General features: G+C 37.5%; 1 protein-coding gene across 2 annotated transcripts in view; it reads left to right on the top strand.

Annotated features, from left to right (window-relative positions):
• Window positions 1-20,125, top strand: part of BMP5 (bone morphogenetic protein 5) — a 65,741-nt gene that overhangs the window by 7,538 nt on the left and 38,078 nt on the right. For both annotated transcript variants that reach the window (XM_002194989.7, XM_072926456.1), the window contains exon 2: window positions 17,159-17,351. In XM_002194989.7, coding sequence (XP_002195025.2) covers window positions 17,159-17,351 — 193 coding nt within the window. The remainder of the gene's footprint in view (window positions 1-17,158; window positions 17,352-20,125) is intronic.

Here is a 20,125-nt window from a genome sequence, read left to right as displayed (position 1 = left end):
TGGCATTTGACTGTAGAAAGGATTAAAGGCTGAGAAGTGGTGAGTCCAGGCAACAGCACGGGAGATGGAGAGGGAAGGAATGAGAGCAGGCAGGACAGAAAAGCTGCAAGGCACAGGTTGGGCTTTAGAAGGAGGACATCCCTCTTCTCAGTAGGCAGCAGTCATTGTGCAGGGCTGGATACAGACCTGCTGGGCATGGAAAAAATTTGCAAGAGAGAAACAGCATCTGCAGGAATTGCTGGAAGATTTAGTCCTGCTCCTCTGTGCCTCACATGGGGCATGATGTTGCAGCACTAGAGAATTTCCCATGCTAGTAGGATTACAAAAGTGGAAGTTCACCATGGTTGGGACAAGGTGAATGCAGATGGAGAAAGAGCAAAGAGCATGATAAAGAGAGATAATGTACAAATGAGAAGCAAAATTAGCGCATGTGTGGGTTTCTTCTCTGAGTAAGCCTTGAAGGCAAAGGGAGCACTTTTGAATCCCGTGTGGTAGAGCAGCTACCTCATACTCCCCAGGCACTTGGCTTCCCGGGCAAACCTTTTCATCCTTGCAAAACAAAATGCAGCTCCCCCCACCCTTCGGTATGCGTGTGCCGGGAGTACACAGACGGGCTACTAACGTTTGCAGCCGTAAATAACTTAGAAGCTGCTTTTAAAAACCGCAGGTTAAAGGATGAGGGCTGCCATGACGCACACAGAGGTTGAGATCAGAGGAGCAGCTAAGAGGGGTCAGGAGAAACAATGAATCCCCTTGTTCTGAGTCATATTTATGAGTGCTCCATTGCACCTAAAGTTCATATTTATTGGCTAGGCCATGGGGTTTCCCCATTTGCTCATCTCTTAAAATAACACCCTGGTTAAAATTTCCTATAAAACACAGAAATGCTACAGCAGGCAGAACTTGTCAACCCTGAAAACTACATTATTTAAGTTTGTGGGTGGGGTACACCAAGCAAGAGCTGGTTTGTGTTTTGTACTGAATTATGAATTTTTTTCTATACAAAACATGACTGTAATAAAAGTAGAAAAGGAAAGATTTTTGTAGCTCAGCTTTCCACTCAGAAATTTCCCAGTTATTGAGAGGTGCTCCAAGAGGTGAATTTTGGTGTTTATTTCCCAGCTCTTTTCAAGCAATTATTCTGGTGCAATAGATCAAGAACCTGGCTTTATTAATCACTACCATAACACTTAATACACATGTAGCACACGTGGTACCTTAGCAAAATGTGATTCTACTTTTTTTTCCACTGTAATTCAAGACAAACTGAGGCAAAAATTATTAATGAATCGGAATCTAGAAAACTAACCAGGACAGCTAGTGCTGATTAATGATATATATCTGTAGCTAATAAGCAGTGACTTTGCAGAAGCAAAATTCCACATAATTCTCTTTTTCAAGGAGAATCAGGATCAGGAAGAAATTTGAACAGCCGAAATTTCTGTAAGGTTTATCTTTATGTGATTTAACAATATTACTTATTCAGATTCCATGAGAACCTTAAGGTCTTTTCCAACTTTAATGATTCTGTCATTATATCCCTTTGTTGACTGGGTCAGTTAAATGAAATTGTTGTTGTTTTAATCCCAGGTATTCAACTGTAGTCAAATTAATGAAGTAAAATTCATATGATCTGGTAAAGCTGTACCCCTACTCCAGAGTAATTATTGTAAATTAAGAGCAATTTGGCTAGGCATATCCATTTCAAACATTTAGTATTTAAAAATGGAGGGGAAATACTCATGGGGTATGCAGCTATAACATTCTGAAAAATAAATTCAAAAATTCATTTTATTGGACTTTTTCAATTGTGAGTGGCATAATTTTTGGTTGTAGAGGTGTTAAATTCTGTGCTGACAAAGAAGAAAATTCTGGAAATAAATATGTATTAAACATAAAATATGTTTTGTCCTAGGCCTTAGAACAAGAAGGAGCAGACACTGTATGAGCAGGGAATCTGATTCTGGAGCAGTGGGCAGATAGTATCTGGTGCCTAGAGCCATGGGATTCTGGCGGCACAGTTTTCAAAAACACTAACTGAGAAATTGAAAGAGTGGGAGAACAGTAATGTGGATGATCACTGTGGGAGCAAGTCCAAGCCCAGTGTACAATCCCATAACAGCTGCAGTCTTTGGGGTGATTTATGATGGTGGAGATCCAGTAGGAACATAGCTCTGGGAAGGTTGTTCCCAAGGTTAGCTCAGCTGGAATATTTGTCAAAAAAGTACAAGCCATAACCTGCCAGTGATCCTAAAGGTTACTCTGCTGCTCCTGACCAGGTTACCTTGCTGCCTCATACATGAAAATTAAACGTATGCAAAGATTTTGCAGTGAGTCAGTCTCATTCCCAGCTGAGTCAGTGAGTGAAATATCAAAGCAACCTAATAGGAAAATCCTGAAGAGCCTCGGATAGAGAATGAAAACAGTGTGCCTCTGTTTTTCAGTCCATAAAATGGGGATAGGCACACACTCCTGTGTTCATTTTCTCTTCTGTGCATTGTCATTCTTTGAAGTTTCAGAGGACTGCTACAGCTTTCTTCTTGTGTTTTACTCTGGCTGAGTACTCTGTAAAATTCTTTGCTTCTCAAAGCCTCACAACACCTTGCATTTCATCATGGTGATCTCAAATTTTATTTTAGAAAGAGCTGAAAAAGGCTCTTCTATAAGGACTACAAGTTTGCTGTTCTTAAAACACAGTTTACAAAATAATGAAAATGGAAAAGAGGCACCAAACCTGAGTTTTGTGTTCTGGTGTAATGAAGAGAGGCAGTGTGGCTAGCTTAGCTCCTGTTCTCAGAATATAGGTTTGTGTGTCTCTGAGTCATGCGTGCATGCATATCAGTCTGTGTGCATGGCTTTGTGTATGTAATATAAAAAGCATGTAAATCTCTTCAGTTTTAGTCACTGGAATTTTTTCCCCCTTAAATCATAATATTCTTTCCCATCAATACTATGTGGCTTTAACAGCCCTGACCTTTCAAGCTGCCTGTTTGGACCAGTGTTTATCAGATGACCATTTGACCTCCTTGTTAATTGTACTTAATTACATCCTGTTGTAACATTTTGAAATAAGGAGGTGAGTTTATGGATCTGCTCCAAAGAACTAAAGACTAAAACAGCAGCAGAATTCAGTGGTATGAGGGGCTGAGTAATCTTGTAGTGAGGCTAATGAGAGTTGTGGCTTGTCTAGTCAATGGCAAAATTAGATCCTTAAACCAGTTCTTTTCCATTTAGGATCGTTGGTACTTCTGTGAATAAAATCACACGGTTTTTTTGTTCTGAGAAGGGCTTCTCCCCTCTGACTAACAGCTTGGATGTTTCTCCGAAGAGATCAAGAAAGGAGTGAGATATCAACAGTACTGCAAGGACTGAAGTTCACATCTGATGGTATAAAAGACAGTAGCCTCTGGTTCCACAAATGATATCTTCACAATTTCTTACTTCCATAGAATTGACAGTTCCCACGAGTTTTTTGAGACTTACATAATATTTGCTATGAGATTTTTTTTGTGCGTTGTGATTTATGAGCACATCTAAGGTTTCATTAAAGATCAGCAAGTATCCCCTGCAGCTGCAGAAAAACAAAAATGAAAACAAATCAACATACAAAAAGAGCTGCAGTTCTTGAAAATGGTCACTCTAAAGTCTCAGAAAGAAACTTCAAGCACTTTTTATTTTACAATGACTATCATATAGTTGACAGCTTTTGAAACACATGGCAATCAATGATCATATCACTTTTCTACTCACTAGTGGTGATATATATATAACCTTTTCTGCTGTTCTTCCATAGCTTACTTTCCATAAATTTGTAGTAAACTTGATTTCCTAAAATACATTAAGGAAAAAGAGAATAGAAGCTATAAAATTGCCATTACCAGGTGAAAATCTAGTCCTAAGATTTTAAGGTGAGGCAAAAGAATACACCTTCAATTTTGTTTTATTTTAACAGTGATCAATAGACTTCTTGCAGAATGAAGTGCTATAAAGAATTAATTGTTTGTAGTGGTTAATTGCACATCATTATGTCATTATTGCAATGGTTTATGGTCCAGCATGAGTCAAATTCTAGATAAAAAAGGTAAGTTATTAGGGCTGTGCTGTGAGCTCTTTGGCTGATACAGTACTGCCCATGGTTGTCAATGTGGACTGAACACTATTGTGAAAGCTGAAACTCTGTACTGTCTTTCATGTAGCAAAGTTTAAAATTATAGTTCAACTATACACAATTGCTTTTGCATAGTTAAATGGTTTCTAGTGTATTGATTTAAATTACAAGCTTATATGATTAAAAATAAAACACAGAATTTGCTGGATGCAATAGTAAGGTATTCAAAAGATCGTAATTTTTAAATACCCCTGGGTGTTAAGCAATAGAAAATATACCTGAAAACATACAGTTAAATATGATGACATTCAGGAAGGGCTGATTTATTTTTCAGAATTTTGAGAGGTAGTATAATGTGACACTATACAGTATTGTATATCGCAGTAATTTAAAATTACATATTATTTCAGAATAAAGTTTTTTCTTTAATTCTTTGATTATCTCCTATATTATATCCTATAGCTATCAACTATGGTTCTTCAAAAGGTAATTTTTTTCATCACTTCTTAAACTATTGAATTAATAATCATGTTTAATGAGACTGTATATACTAATGAGATCACATTTACAAGGAAAACATTTTTAAATATATCAAATTTTTAATTTAAGTAAGTATATCTTAAATATATTTATAATTTTATAAAATATCTGTACACATATATTTTTCTATAGAAATACAGATACGTGTTAATGCAACATACAGATACAAAATACTGTAGAGTAAATTCTAAGACACAGATCACAGAATATTCAAAGTTGAAAGAGACTCAGAAGAATCAAATGCAACTCTTAAGTGAATGGCCCATATGGGCATTGAACCCCCTGCCTTGGTCATATCAGCACCATGCTCTGGCCAACTAAGCTGATCTTAAGGGAGATAGTTCAAGTTCATGCTCAGAATGCAATTCATTGGCTCAGAAGAGACTAATGTCATTAAGATTAACAGCATATTGCCACTATTTTGATTGCCCAGCAATTGTGTTATGCTTTCTCCAAATTTGTATGTATTCCTTATAACTGCAAAATACAAAAGATGTGCTTATTAGCATGAGAGACCTTGTCTAAAAATGTTCATTGCTCAGCTGGAACCAGGAACACTCATGAACTGAAATCTTGGTTCCACGAGCACAGCTGCCAAGCAAATTATGACCCGTTCATGCTGTGTTTACATTACCATCTGCTGCTGTACAGTAATGAAACTACTTTTATTAAAATATCACTATATCATTAGCATTGCATCATTATATCAGTGAAATTTACCACAACCTCTATTAAATCATGCTGCTTCTCCTTGTCTGCAGGTAGGGATCATGTTTTCATCACAATGGGAATGAAAGCATGTCTCCAAAAGATGAGACTGTGATGCTTCCAGATTGACAAATGGGGTTTTTTTACTTGACAAAAAAACTAAGTCTATCCCCAAAGATTAGAGCAGTTGTCACTTCTAAACCTAGTGGAAACACAGGTTTAGCACAAACTTGGGCAAAGGTTGATCAGCTCCTGCAATATGCATATGAAATATGCTTAGTTGTGTTGTAACAAAAAAGATTGCAGGTCGGGTTCCCACTACCTGCTCATTCTTACCTTCTGTTCAGAAAGACACACAAGTTTGGTCTGGGCCACATCAGCTCAGCAGAGTGCAAGCTCCAGGAGACCACCTTTGCTGTTCCAGAGAAGTGTTACACCTATAGCATGATTGTAGATACCTCTACTATCGGCTCAGTTATTGTGTTTGTAAGTAACTGTGTGAGGAATATGAAAAATGCAGTCCCAGGTGGAATAACACTGAAAATGCAGAAATATTACAAGCATGTCCACAGTCCTGGGCAACCAGCTCTAGGTGGCTGTGCCTGAGCCAGGAGCAGATGAACTCCTCAACTGCCCTCCAACCACAGCCTCTCTGTGACTCTGACAGAGTACCTAAAAAGAAAGGGGACCTTACTCTTGTCTTATGCATTGACATCAATCATTGGGTCTTTTTTGGAGGGGGGTCATGATCTTACATCAGACAACTGTGTGCTCAAAATATCATACTTTCTACATTGGAAATTAGTTTCTTGCTTGTTATATCATTTTGAGCCTCCTGTATCTCTGTCCCCAAGTCTGTCCAAAAGAACCTACCATGAAGGAACACAGCCTACTGTCATGTTACCTGGAGTTAATCTGAGCTCTTCACATTGTTTGTGAAGATTATTTTTCCTTTCCTTTAGCAGTGCAGGTGTAATGCTGGATGACCAACCTAGAGGTGTTTTATTCACTAACCATCAGTGAGTTTCTGCCCAGAATGGGGGTCAAAATGATAATTAACTTTGGTAAGTTTTAAACTTCTTTCAGGGAAATATAAAATCCATTTTTTTTCCTTCTTTTTGAGGGGACTTATTCCATATGGGGGTGAAATGATCTCTCTGAGAATAAATCATGGTCAGATTAGACTGACAGAGCTACGGAGGAGAGGATACATTTTGTATCCATATTAAAAACCACAGTCATATCCCAAACTGACTGTTCAAACTTGCTGTCTGAAAGCGCCATTCCTCACCACCCCTGGCCAGCCTCCTGTCTGCTCTTCCTCCTTATCTTCCTCCTGTTTTCTTCCAGTGTAATGTCTGTGAGGGGCTGCTCCTGCTGTGCTTCTGGCCCCGTTGCTCTGTTTCTCAGCACCACTGCTTAGGCTTTCCTACCTGGGTCCTTGGTGTTGGAAAACAGCAAGAGTGTGCAGGACAAACCTGCAAAATAAGGGCAAACAAATTAGAAAAGATGAAGCTTAGTCTCCTTACATTTTTAATTGTAAGGTGATGATTTAGTACAGTGATTAGCCCAGTATACATTTGTGAACCGCAGTATAAATCAGAGGACTTCTGATTTTATTTGGGCCAAGCTGACATAATAACTAACTGCACGGCCTGTGAGCAGTTATTTTTTGCAACTGTATTTAATAGCCTGTCTATAATATAGTCTAGCAAAATTTTTTTATTTCTTATAGTAAAGAAACCTTTTACTCTCTAAATCAGATGTTCTTGAGAGCTTCCTTCCTTATCCTTGTTACAAGCTGGACTGTTTTTATGGAATGTTTGGTCAGTGTTAACGAGTATGGGTAATATTAAAGTACTCAGATGTTAGCACAGAGTAAGCAGAAAATATTGCCTACCCAGTCATTTCCAGTTTAGAGTTCAGACACATCTTCCATGGAAACATTTCTAACAAATTCTACAGCAGAAAATAGATGGAATTTATCAGACAACGTGCATGAATGCTAGATGGTAGAATGACTTGCCACCTCTGTCTGGAAGTGAGCAGAGGGTTAACATGAGCAGAAACTAAGGAGATGTGAGAAGATAGAGTGCACTTTAATGTTTAGCTTTTCCTCCCCTGCCAGTTGCTCTATGATGATATATGCCCTTTCACCCTCCTCAGAAGTTATGTTCCATCTGTATACTTTTACAGTGTCAAAACAGTTATAACTTACACCTATTTTCTGACCATTGGATCCCAGAGGTATAACTTTTGTTTCTATTCAGTTGCAGCTGAACCCAAGAGGGATCTTTTTTTCTGTCATTTGTTAACCTTGAGGTTGTGTTGATCTGACATCCTGACTTTCACACACAGTCAGAAACCTGGCAATAACTGTTAGTTTTCTTTGTGATGATCTGTGATTATAGAAAAACAGAATTAAATGTGAGAAAAAATGGAAGTCTATTGACAGACAGTATTGAAATTTACTGTCTTTGCCAAAGGTGAGGCAAAATAGCCATCACTGAAAACAGCAGGCAAAATTAGCAACCTGAGGCTTGGTGGTGTAAGGATTAGCTAATTTATCTATGCATTAGCTCAGAACTACGTAATAGAGGGATCTTTGATGAGTTCTTTTTTTCTAAGTAAAGATTTATTTATCACTGATGAAACTGAATGCAATCAGAAATCTTTAGATTAACATATGTGTTTGTGATTGGAGTGCCTCTGTAATACAGTATGTCTTAAAACAACAAAGGTCCTTACTTATTAAAGATTAAATATGTGGAGTTGTATCTTGTTGTGCTTTGTGCTACAGCTGAGCAACTGGAGCAAAAGATTTACATTTGTCAGGTTGAAAGATACAGGGCACTATATTGTCAAAACCATCAGAAAAAGGCGACTTCGAGGAATCATGTTGCCAACTATCTGTTATGATAGGACTGTGAGAATACCCAAACTTGGACTCTCAAAGTTCTGTTCACTTCTAAAACTCAATCTCGTCGTCTGGTTGCTTCTCCTCTTGTTTTGGCGGGGTTCAAGGCAGCACAAGAAAAGCAGGGTGTTGCTTTCCCACTTATTTTGTATCAACAACTGAAAGCCTTCCAGCATTTAATTATCATTGGACCAGCTGCAGTGCAGCACTTGTTTTGACTTGTTGAGCAAGTGCATTTGACTTGGAAGAAGAGTAAATTGAATGAATAACACATGTTTAGCAATGAAATATTTAACAAACATTGGCTATTGAATGAAGACCAGCAATTTCATTAAAACTTCTGCTTCACTCCATATTTTAATGTAAAGTAACAAGAAGATATAATGGGTAATCTTACAGTGTCCAGATCACCTGGGAGATTGTGTGTGAGAAAGCCAAGCCCAGTTATGCCTCTTTGATTGAGGCATTTCTTTAGCTCTCTGCTTATAAAAGTTGCTGGCAGGCACTGTTACATGGTTTCTGGGAACTCTTTCCTTCTCATGGTGAATGCTGGAAGCTTTTAACTATTAACTGAGTTCTGATTCTTAAAATAATTAATGAAAAAAAAAAACTTATCCTTTTACATATTCACTTATATTCTAGCATAGGTATATAACTTTCATTGTTTACCTGGGTACTGTCTATCTATTAGCACTAAAGTGCTAATATTGCATGCACATTTTGAGGGGATTAGAAATTAGAAATCACATAATTTGAAAGTCCACCTTGATAATATTTTAGTCTTTACACTATTTGTAGTTTCTGAAATGTGTGTTTTGTTAATTGGCAAGGATATATGAGATCTTATTGACTACAATAACAAAATGAAGAAATGAATATTTTAATAATAGAACAGCACTCTCAAAAGATGTAACAATAAGTGCTTGACTGAAATACACTAATACATTCTAAAAACATATTTTTTTTATAAAGTATGGGATATTGAAATGCATTTCTTTGAGGGTTAAAGAAAGAAAACCAGTAAGTGAAATATTTGCTTTGAAAAAAGACAGGCAATCAGTTTTTGTAGGTTTGATTTTTTTATTATGCTTTTTCTTTTCCTTCTTGCTTTATATTGCCATTGTTGAAGGTTTTTTCATTGACTTTATTTTGATTTGAATTACTATGCAATTTATAGAGTTCAGTAAGTCTGTTCAATTATAGAAGGGATGTTTAACTACTAAAAATTTGGATTCAATAAGTATTTCATTTATTAAAACTGTTACTAACTGCACAGTATTTCATCAAACAAATTTCAAACTGCCTCTAATTTTGGTAAACAAAATAGGAAAATGTTGCTCATTGATGTCAGTAGCTGACCTGAAAATAAAGGATTTAGTGAAATAACTCCAAATTTAGAAGTGTATCTAGCTTCTGCACATGACTGATCAAACTTTATTCTTTGTGTTTTGAAAAGAAAGTTTCATGTGAAAGTAATTTACATTATTATTTCAAAACCACATCTGTAAATATATAATTACTATAAATGCATAATAATAAGTGCAGAGAAACTCAAATAAAAAGTACTGCAATAAATCAGTTTTTAAGAAACAGAACTTTTGCAATGAAAAAAAATTCTCCAGACTTGCCCTTTCTAATTAAGCAAAATCCCCACTGATAAAGGAAAGAGCTTTGCCCCAGTTGGAAGGGGATCTGAATGTAGATTAAGTTTCTGACAATGACTTTCATCTCTAAGATAGGGTATGTATGGAATGTAATTTTGGGGACTCCTATTTTCAACCTCTGCCTACATTTTTTATATAGAATAATTTATATTGAGAGAGGCCTTTATGAACATTGACTCCAAGAATTAAACATTCACAGACAAGTCCACCACTTTGAGAGCTTCATTCTGCTCCCTGTAGCTGTCTTTAACCTCAGGGAACTGGCACCCAGAGAACAAATGGCCCAGCTCTATTAAAGGGCGAGACAAAGAAGACATTAAGTGCCACAGCCTTTTCCCCATCCTTTGTTACTCTGTTTTTCCCCACATCCAATAGAATGGAGATTCTCCTTTGCCCTCCATTTGTTGCTGATATATTTACAATAACCTTTTCATTGTGTTTTAAGGCAGTGCCCAGATTACATAATAGCTGGGCTTTGGCCCTTCTCATATTCTGTCTGCATAACCTCATAGATCCTTTTAGTCCCTCTGATTTCCTGCTCCTTCTTCCAAAGTGCATAAACTCCCTTTTTTTTTTTCTTTTTTTTTTTTTTCTGATTTCCAGCCAAAGCTCTTTGTTCAGGCAAGCTGCTCCTCTTCCCCATTGGCAGGTCTTTTGGCTCATGGGGACACCCTGCTCCTGGTCTTTCAGATCTCTCTTGTGAAGGCTGTCCATCCTTCCTGGACTCCTTTGTCCTTCAGGTCTGCCTTCCAAGGGACTCTGCCATCCAACCTGCTAAACAGGCAAAAGTCTGCCCTCAGGAAGTCGAGAGGAGCAGTTCTGCTGACTCGCTACCTTACTTCTTCAAGAATTAAAAACTCCATTAAAAGTCCATAATTCTGTGTTTGCTGTGCCCAAGAGGTCTCCAACTATCACATCACCCACCAGTGATTCTCTGTTCACTACCAGCATGTCCACCTTCCCTAGCTGAACCCCTCACCAACTATGTCAGGGAGCTGTGTCCCACACATTCCAGGAACCTCCTAGACTGTTTTCTCTCTGCTGTGTTGTATTTCAAGCAGATTCCTGGTAAGTGGAAGTCCCTCATGAGAATAAGGGCTGGCAACTGGGAGACTTCTCCCACCTGCTTGTAGAACATTTCATTTTCCTCTCCATCCTGGCTAGATGGTCTATTAACAGACTTCTACCAGCATATCTGCCATTTGCCTTCCCACTGATTCTTACCTATAAACACTCAGCCCAGTGTTGAGGGCTACCTCACAGCCTCTCCTTCCTTGCCTATCCCTTCTCAAGAGTTTATAACAATCTTTAGCAGCACTTCAGTTGTGCAAGCCATCCCATCATGTTTCTGAGGTGACAACTTCATCCTAAATGGAAGACATGCAATGGGGAAGTTTTATAGTTAAAACACTCAGCTGAATGATTATGGTAATCTAAATAGTAAATGTCTAATGTCAAAAAATAAAAAGAAGTCAGATGTGGGAACAAAAACCCATTTCATACTCATTTTGGCCTTCAGCTCCTGCATTTCTTTTGTGGAATGGCTCAGGATGTCCCATTGCAGGGAGACTGGCATCCTGGCAGTTAGGATACAGTCACTGAAATCAGCTGATAAGGATTGAACTGTCCTTTGAGCCAGGATTAGCCACTGGAGCTACAGTGGACCAAATAAATAAACTCCTTTGTTTTGTTTACTCACTGGTCCAAGACAGCTGACCCTTAACAAACAGAATTGTCTCTCCACTAACCGTATCAGGCGGCCACCTCCAGCATCCAAAGCAATGCTTTAAGGACAGGTGACTGTTTTTTTCAATTTCAATGTCTAACTCAAAAAAGATTCCCTGAGTTCAGCTCAGGAAACTTACCATTCTAAGAAACAGGTTGACCTAGTAAAGCAGTAGTGCTTAGAGGAGCAGAATCATAGTCTGCTGCTTTTTTGTTTTTAAATCACCACTTTGGGAAGTTATTTTTCTTCATTCTTGGACTTTAAAAGTCCACCTGATTTAAAACCTTTTCTAGAAGAATCTTCATTGGTCTTTGAATACTTATTCAAAGGCCAATGAGCAAAATGAAATGGCTACTACTTCAATATTAACTAGATTTTACATTTTTAGGACTTCCAGGGTAAAAAAATGAAAGGTATGCTTTCCCAGATAAAGTGATTTTCTAAAGTTTACACTCATTTTTTTACAAGCCAAAAAAGTCACAATGCTTAAAAAATACCAAAATATGTATCTTAGAATTTTTAATCTGGTCTCTCTTCAACTGAAATGACATGCTGATGAATGTCCTTCTCTCAGATGCACTTCATCAAAATATTTACACCTAGCATAGCTGGGTTTTTTTGTTTGTTTTTTTTTTTTTTTTAATCCTGTATGTTTCTCTAGAGTCACTTTTCACATTTCCACACACCCTACAAAACATTTGTTGCCTTAATTTATGAAAGGTGAGTCATTCTAAACAGTCTCATTTATGAGACTGGAATTTGAATGAGAGAGAAGAGCAAGAATGGGGTAACAGCTATTTGATGTCTGTCTTTTCACAGTAGCACAATAGCTAATTCCTAGGGCCTCTGACCTTTCAGTGTCCTGTAACAGAGTACTTGCATTAATCTGTTGCTTATCTGTCACCTACCACATTTGATATTTCCAGTCTCTGCTTTCAATTATCAGTCATTAGAGGCAGCACTGAGTAATTTCAGGAGAAAATGCCTGGAACCTTTGACCTGTTTTGGTCAGATAACCACAAGTGTTCACTGTAGATAAACTATCATTTAATTATATTCAAGATGTAAATGAGTGTCGTTTGTAGTGTATCGGCTTACTGTAAACTTTATCACCTTGGAGTGATTAAAACTGACTGGTTTACTTAGTACTTATACAAAGAATTTAGAGTCAAACAGTGAAATTCAGTGAGACTAGTGTAAATGACAATAGTTACACAGGTCTGTAAGACTCCATTTTGCCTTGGAGCATATATTTAGTAGTTAAAAAGTGACATTAATTTCACTGTTGTGAAGCCTGTTGGCATCCTGGGATGTTATATTGTAAAATCAGCTTATTATAACATGTCCTTCAGCATATCTTTGATTTGTTACCCATTTGCCAAAGCAGCTTTCACTTTGCTATGTGTCATAGCCACACACCAGCATCCTCAGGAAAAGAACATATCAGTGTAGAGCTAATCACTAATGAAAGACCACATCTAATAGTCCTCATGCACTATGACCTAAACTCATTGCTAGCAATTTTTATATTTTTTAGCCCAGTCAACATAATTAGATATTTATAGCTGAATTTCTAAATACTGATTACTTGTTATACATCTATATAAATATTTTTGGTGTTTTTAGTTGTTTATTTTGCCCATAAAATAAATAGTTTTGTTAATGAAGATCAGTGCATGATATTTTATTTTGGTGTAAAATAAGTCCTCTTTTCCAAAATACCTTTTTTCCTGTAAATTTGACTTTTTTCTTCTTAGAGTTGAACTTAGTGTTAATACAGGGTGAATGTTTCATCAGTTTGCCACATGGGTGGAAAACATAATTCTTTCCCATCTTACACACAGGTGTTTGTGATATTCCCCTGAGCCGTGATTTGTCTGATGTAACTCTAGTGCTGCATATATTAATTTCAGGTGGTATAAACATTCCATTTTAAAAGTCAGTCTGGGAATCCTGACCAATGAGAGCAAAGGAAGATTTTTTTTTTTTTGTAATCAGCATTTCCCCTAATTTTCTACTTATTTTTTACTTAGAAAAATTATATTCCTCCAATGATTAAAAAAAATACTTAATGATTTTCTAGTCAAGTGGTTTTTAGATATGCTGTGATTTGTCCCAGAGAAATGCATTTTGGCAGATGTACTGGGCAGGGCTGGAATGACATGAGAACATTCTGAAAGGATGTAATACTTGAAAATGTTAACCTGTGTTTTTCAGGCTACCAGTGTTGAAAAGCTCTTGCCTGTGAAATAAAAATATTTCAGAAATGATGCCTCCCTGCACTTCATGCTATTTCAACAGGACAAAGGATCTGACAGATACCCTACTGAGCATTCACAGTCTTGCCTGATGAGGCATTTATTAGATGCAGAAGGGACCAAGAATTGTGTATTATTTTCAGTGATAAAATATTCAATATTATTAAATAACATTTACTGTTTTAACTTGGCTACCATTCTAACCACTGGTCATTACTGTAACATCACCTACACTGCTTTTTCGTAGTCTGCTATATAATACAAGATTTGAAGTTGTTTACATTTGTATGAATATTTTTTTTTTTTGCTTTGCTTTATACATTGGCTGAAATAAATTTGCAGATAGGCATTCTGGATTCACTGCAGAATGGGACCTACTTGGATTCTGGGTGTTTTTGCAGTGTTGTTCAGTGCCTGTTTCCTACAGCCCTTCATTTCTTCAGACTGTTGCCACTCTGAAATCCTGGTCTGCCTGTAAATGCTGTCTCAAACCAAAGAAATTTTCAACTTGTGTCCCTTTCAGATGGCAGTGCTGTGTCTTCCTAGGGTATATACGTGGAAACACAGATAAGTACTATCTGTGTGAGTTGTAACAATTAATTTGAGGCCCACCAGAAAGTGGCTGTCAGTGTTCTTTCAGCAGTTGTGAGTGATCCTGAGAGATCCCCACTGATTCTATCAGGGGTATTGTGGAGGCTTCTGTCCAAACTATAGCATATAGGGAGACAACTACTGTTTCCAAACTGACGCTACTAATTAGAAAGTACTTGGTAGAAAGGCAAAAGGAAGCTTCAAACCCAAATAAAAATCAATCAGTCCAGGAGTAGTGGCATTTAAGCCTTTTATTCAGTGCCTAATTATTCAGTATTTATTCACAGTGAGTAGTGCTGAGTTATCCATGCATGCTGGTTGAAAAAATACTATTCAGAGACAGCAGAAAGGTTTGCACTATACTAAGTCTGTGTTAAATATAGTTCTCGTTTGAGGATTATTGACATATCTGTTCCATGACAATTTTGAAATGCTCAGTTATAACCTCAGAAACTTGGAGCAGACTCTTTGTACTAGAAAAATCCCTCGCGGCTCAGTGCTTTTGCATATGCTAATCTCTGCCAAGCTCCTCTGAAATGAAAGGCTTTACATGGGTATTTAAAAAAAAAAGCAAACAACTCTCAAACCTTAAGTCAGATCTCTGTATATATCTCATGGTTTAGAACTGGGCAGTGGAGCTGCTAAATAGACTGTATCCTGTTTCTCTTCAGTAGCAGCCCATTCATCTTCAGGTACAGAGCAGCCAGTTTACATGCTTCTGCTGCTTTTCTGCTTTACTTTTTCTACACAGCATTCAATGGCAAACCCATGTAAGCTAAATATGCACCTCAGCCAAGTAAACCTCACAGTTAGCAGACAATTTTCCTTTTGTCAGCCAGGAGAAAGTTCATTTTCACTGAAGATAAAGTGTTCTTATAGCCTATATATTTTATTTTTGGTGGTTCTTAAGGCAATACAGACTTGTATGTAAAAAAAAAAAAAATCTAATGAAAGCAAGGAGATTTTACATTTTTGAAAAAGTGACAGGGAAGTACACTGTAAAGAACTAGTTATATGACCACAGGTGACTTAACTAGTAACTACTGCTCTGAAAATAGTATTAAACACTGTTTGTTAAATAGCTCCCACTTTAATATGTCCATAACTATACCATTATATGGCAAGCCCAAAATTATTTTTTTTATCTTTTAGTGCATTTCTATTTTGTAAGATAACATATACATTATAATGATACAGATATGTAGGTTTATATATAAAATTATATAATTATATGTATATACATGAAAACACATACACATTATGTATGTAGAAAAAAATGTTTGTGAGGGATATATATATGAGCATTTAAGTATAAATATTGTAATAATTTTCACATTATTATACATGTAGCATTTCGTAATGCAAATGGGTGCTTTTTCCAGAACAGACATTGTTCCTCTCTCAGATCTGGGGACTAAAATGCAATAAAAGAGCTGAGGTTACAGGCAAGAGTGTTTAGGGAAGCTGAGTGCAGTCATAAATGTTTAGTTGGCTATCTAAACCAAATCCCAAGTCTGCATTTTAGACTTTGTCCACCATCAGTTAAACAAAGCACGTATGTCACGAGGCAGGTAAAACTTTTCCAGAAGTGAGAAAGAAGAGAAATTCCGTCTTTCCATGGAGCACAGCTTATTCATATATAGGCCAATGATATGTTGTACTCTGTGGAAGTGGAAACCATGGATCATTTTCCTTTCTACATCCTTAAAATCTGAAGTATTAATCCCATAAGGCGATCATCAGCCAGTACTATGGCCTGTAGTTTCCGTTGTCACATCAAAACATACATTCCATTGCAAAAGTTGTTCCTAACTCAGAATCAGAACAGCAGCAGACAATGGAAATGGACCCAAACCAGTTATAAATTAAAAGCCTCTGGTTTGTTCCTCTTAAATTCTGTAGAAACCTCAATTAAGCAATCATTAGGTTTGCTTTTTTATTTTAAATTGTGGCAATGTTAGAAGCAGTGGGAGCTGCACCTGCCCACCAAGAACGGCTTTGAGGGGATTTATCAAGCCAGAATTGTACATCCTATGCTACTGGGTTGCCAGAACCACTTGGCCCTGACCCACAGTTCCTTCTTCTGACCACTGGAAAGATGCTGTGCATGCCATTAGAGTACAACTTGTGTTAATTTAAATGACTTAACTGCTTCTTAACTATATAGTTGTTGCAGTGCACTTTAGTACCACTTTTATTATGTTAAACAGAAATGAGCTGCATTCTTTTCATCAGCCTGGTTATTCGAAGCAATTAGTGTTTTCCAAAGTCATCTATAGCTATGACATTGCTGTTGCTGTGCTTATGGCTACACTGAAGTCCTAAATCCTTTCACAGTGTTTAGTTTGTCCATATTTCTAGTTACTTTACATGCCCCTGTTCAGCTTTTTTTTGAGATTCTTTCCACTCCAGCTTCTGGAATTTATATAAAAACCACGGAAGTTTTTTTTTTCTTTTTGAACTGAAGATACTGGGCTGGTGGAATTTCCTTTAACTGGAAGTATGTCTGGGCTTGTGGTTTTATTATTTGCACAATTTTATATTGTCATGTTTGTTAACCCCCAAGCAGAGGGAATGCTCCATTAATCATGGGAAATGGGCATTTGTTTCACGTCTTTAATTTACATTCAATTCTTTTTCTCACAGTTGAAAGGGACAAGGACTTCTCCCACCACCGAAGGCACTACAAAGAATTCCGCTTTGACCTTACTCAGATCCCTCATGGAGAGGCAGTGACAGCCGCCGAGTTCCGGATATACAAAGATCGGAGCAACAGCCGCTTTGAGAATGAAACCATTCAGATTAGCATATATCAGATCATCAAGGAGTATCCCAACAGGTATCCCAATCCTGCATGGATCGTTGTGTGTTGAATACCATCCCATTTGTCTGCCTTAAGCAGGGAGGCACTCATAGATCATAAGCGCACACCTGACAAGGTATCGTTGCTACCACCGTGGCTTGTGCAGTATTAATACTTAGGCCACAACAGCAAGCACGGAACAAGAATAAAACTTACCCTAATGTAATTTATTCCAGGTTTATGTCCAAGTTCACCAAATAATCTGCCCATGCACAGAGTGGGTGAGGGCTCATGTTCTCAGAGAGCAAATGGAGTCCTGTCACAGTCTAAGTGTCTAGATTTGGGACATGCACCATTTGCTGACACTGAGGTACTACAAGCCAAGATTCACTTAGTTCCTTGGAGGCAGAAAGATTGTCTAACTTTGACTACTTTTGAAGAAGCATGACTTTTTTGTTTGTGTTTGACAATTCTGCAGAAGGTAATTAAAAGATAAACTCGTGCATTAACTTTAAGATGACATGTACATAACACATGCTGCTCACTGTAACTGAAAACTAAAACAAATCATAGAATCATCCAGGTTAGAAAATATCTTTGGGATCAAGTCCATAAACCTAACACTGCCAAATCCACCAATAAACCATGTCCCTAAGTGCCATATATGAGGTTGCACATGAGAAAATCCCTGAATTTGAGTTTGCAGAGCTCTGTGTATGACATGTTTCCAAGAGTCTGCAAGATCTCAGTAAACGAGAGATTTCAACAGGTAAAATAGGTAAGTACCTGAAAATTATGATTGAAAACTAGTATCAATTCCAAGATGCTTGTGATAAAGCTATGTAGACCCAAGAAAGTGGGGACTGAAATTAAATGTATGCATTTTCTCAGAAAAGAGGAGGAAGAGAAGTTCTGTTTCAAGATAAATGAAAACTCTCCTTCATCTTGGAACTGATTTCTATCCTCCGAAGGTTTGGCAAAACCAAAGAAAATGTCAGCTTAAACTTGCAGACTATTCTGGAGGAAATAAAAGCCCCATCACATGTTAGCTTGAAGGCTGGGTCAGAATTCAAATCTCTTTTCTGCCCACAGAACCTTGATCTTGTACCCTCTAGGTCATATCTCTGAATGTCAAGTTATAAAATATTTATGGCTATAAACAGGGATTCATTTTATACCAATGGAATCAACCAGAGGAAAGCACTCATATTTACAGAATATCTTTTGCTTTCTTAGTAAATTTGGGGAAGAAGAGAACAGTGTAGGGTTTGCTTTTTTTTACCTCTATCTTCATCTTCTCAAAAATTCTTTTGACATAAGTTCTAAAAGAAACTTATTGGAGGAAAGAATGCAGCAGGAAGGAACAAAACACATCTTTTTAAAGAGCACAGGTCAAGGCTAAGGTGATGAAAGCTTTTCACCTGAGAACTCAGATTTTTTAATTAACTAATGGGAAAAGTTAGTTGTTCTAATATTTCTGATGTTTTATTTTTAAGTTTTTGAATATTTTCACAGTTGGTGGTTTGTATTCTCTTTTAGAGAAAGTAAAACTCTTTGCCACTCAGATGAAAATCACAATTAATATTAGCTGACTTATTCAAATGGCAACTGCCTCTGTGGAGGCATTAAGCAATGCTTTTGATTTCTTTCAATGCATAAACAGAAATTTGTATTTCTGTTTTCTTTATATTTGCATTTACAATTGTTAAAGTCCCACGTCCTCTAATGGAAGTATGATGCTGAAAGGAGGAATAGGCAATGACATGCCATGCATTTGATTTCACCAGTGTAACTACAGAAGCTTCAGATCTAGACCAAGTGTTTCCCTCCTATTGTTGATTTTGACAGTTTCTACTCATATATAGGGATATTGACAATTTCTACTCATATATAGGGATATTATAGGCAACTGCCTCAGTGGAACAGGATGAGAAAAGACCACAAGCTCTTCACCGTTCAAATTAGAAACACAAAAAGTTTTACACAAGCCCCTTGCTGTCTCCCAGCAGAAGAGACCCCACGATGAGCTCCCAGGATTTTTTTTTTTTCCAACAAAGCCACACCTTTTGCTTTTGGGCCCAGACTTCACTTGTGATTGTTTTGACTTTGTCACCTCAGGTTTGTTATGCATATGTACATTAGTTTCAGGTGCAAAATTTTTAGAAGCTGCAACTACAGAATAGGAGAGGGACAAAACTTTGATGGGGAGGCACTGGAACATGTTGCCCACATAAGTTGTGAATATCACATTCCTGGAATCTTTCAAGGCCAGGCTGGATGGGGCTTGGAGCCACAGGTTCTAATGTAAGGTGTCCCTGCCCATAGCAGGGGCTAGGACTTGATGATCTTTGAGGTCCCTTCCAGCCCAAACTATTCTCTGATTCTATGATTCTGTAATATCCCACAGTCCTTACTAGTGACATTCCACAGCAAAACTGCTCCTCCACCCTTCTTTGCTTTGATCGGGAAACATGGGTGTCTGACAGGACTCTGCAATCCCACACACGGTCCTGCTGTGCTTTCAGGCAAGGAGCACCCAGGGTTCAGGGTTTCCAAGTTGCATACTAAGGATTGTTCTGTAGTCTCAGGCATCTTTCTGTCTCTGTGCCAGCATAGCTACTGAAGTGTGTGTGTTTAATTCCCTTGGAGTTTGCTGAAGTTGCAGTCTTTGGGATTGAAGTTTTTCATTTGGTCTAAGGAAATGTACATCATGGCCCATAGCAGGCTGATATCCTATGGAGTTCCACCATCGACTCCTATCTGGGTCTTTTCTCAAGACAAAAGTAAATATTGTCCAGTGGGCCAAATCT

This window comes from Taeniopygia guttata, chromosome 3 (genome assembly GCF_048771995.1).
Source record: "Taeniopygia guttata chromosome 3, bTaeGut7.mat, whole genome shotgun sequence".
In the NCBI taxonomy this organism is placed as follows: Eukaryota; Metazoa; Chordata; class Aves; order Passeriformes; family Estrildidae; genus Taeniopygia; species Taeniopygia guttata.
This window is presented reverse-complemented; position numbering and strand designations above follow the sequence as displayed.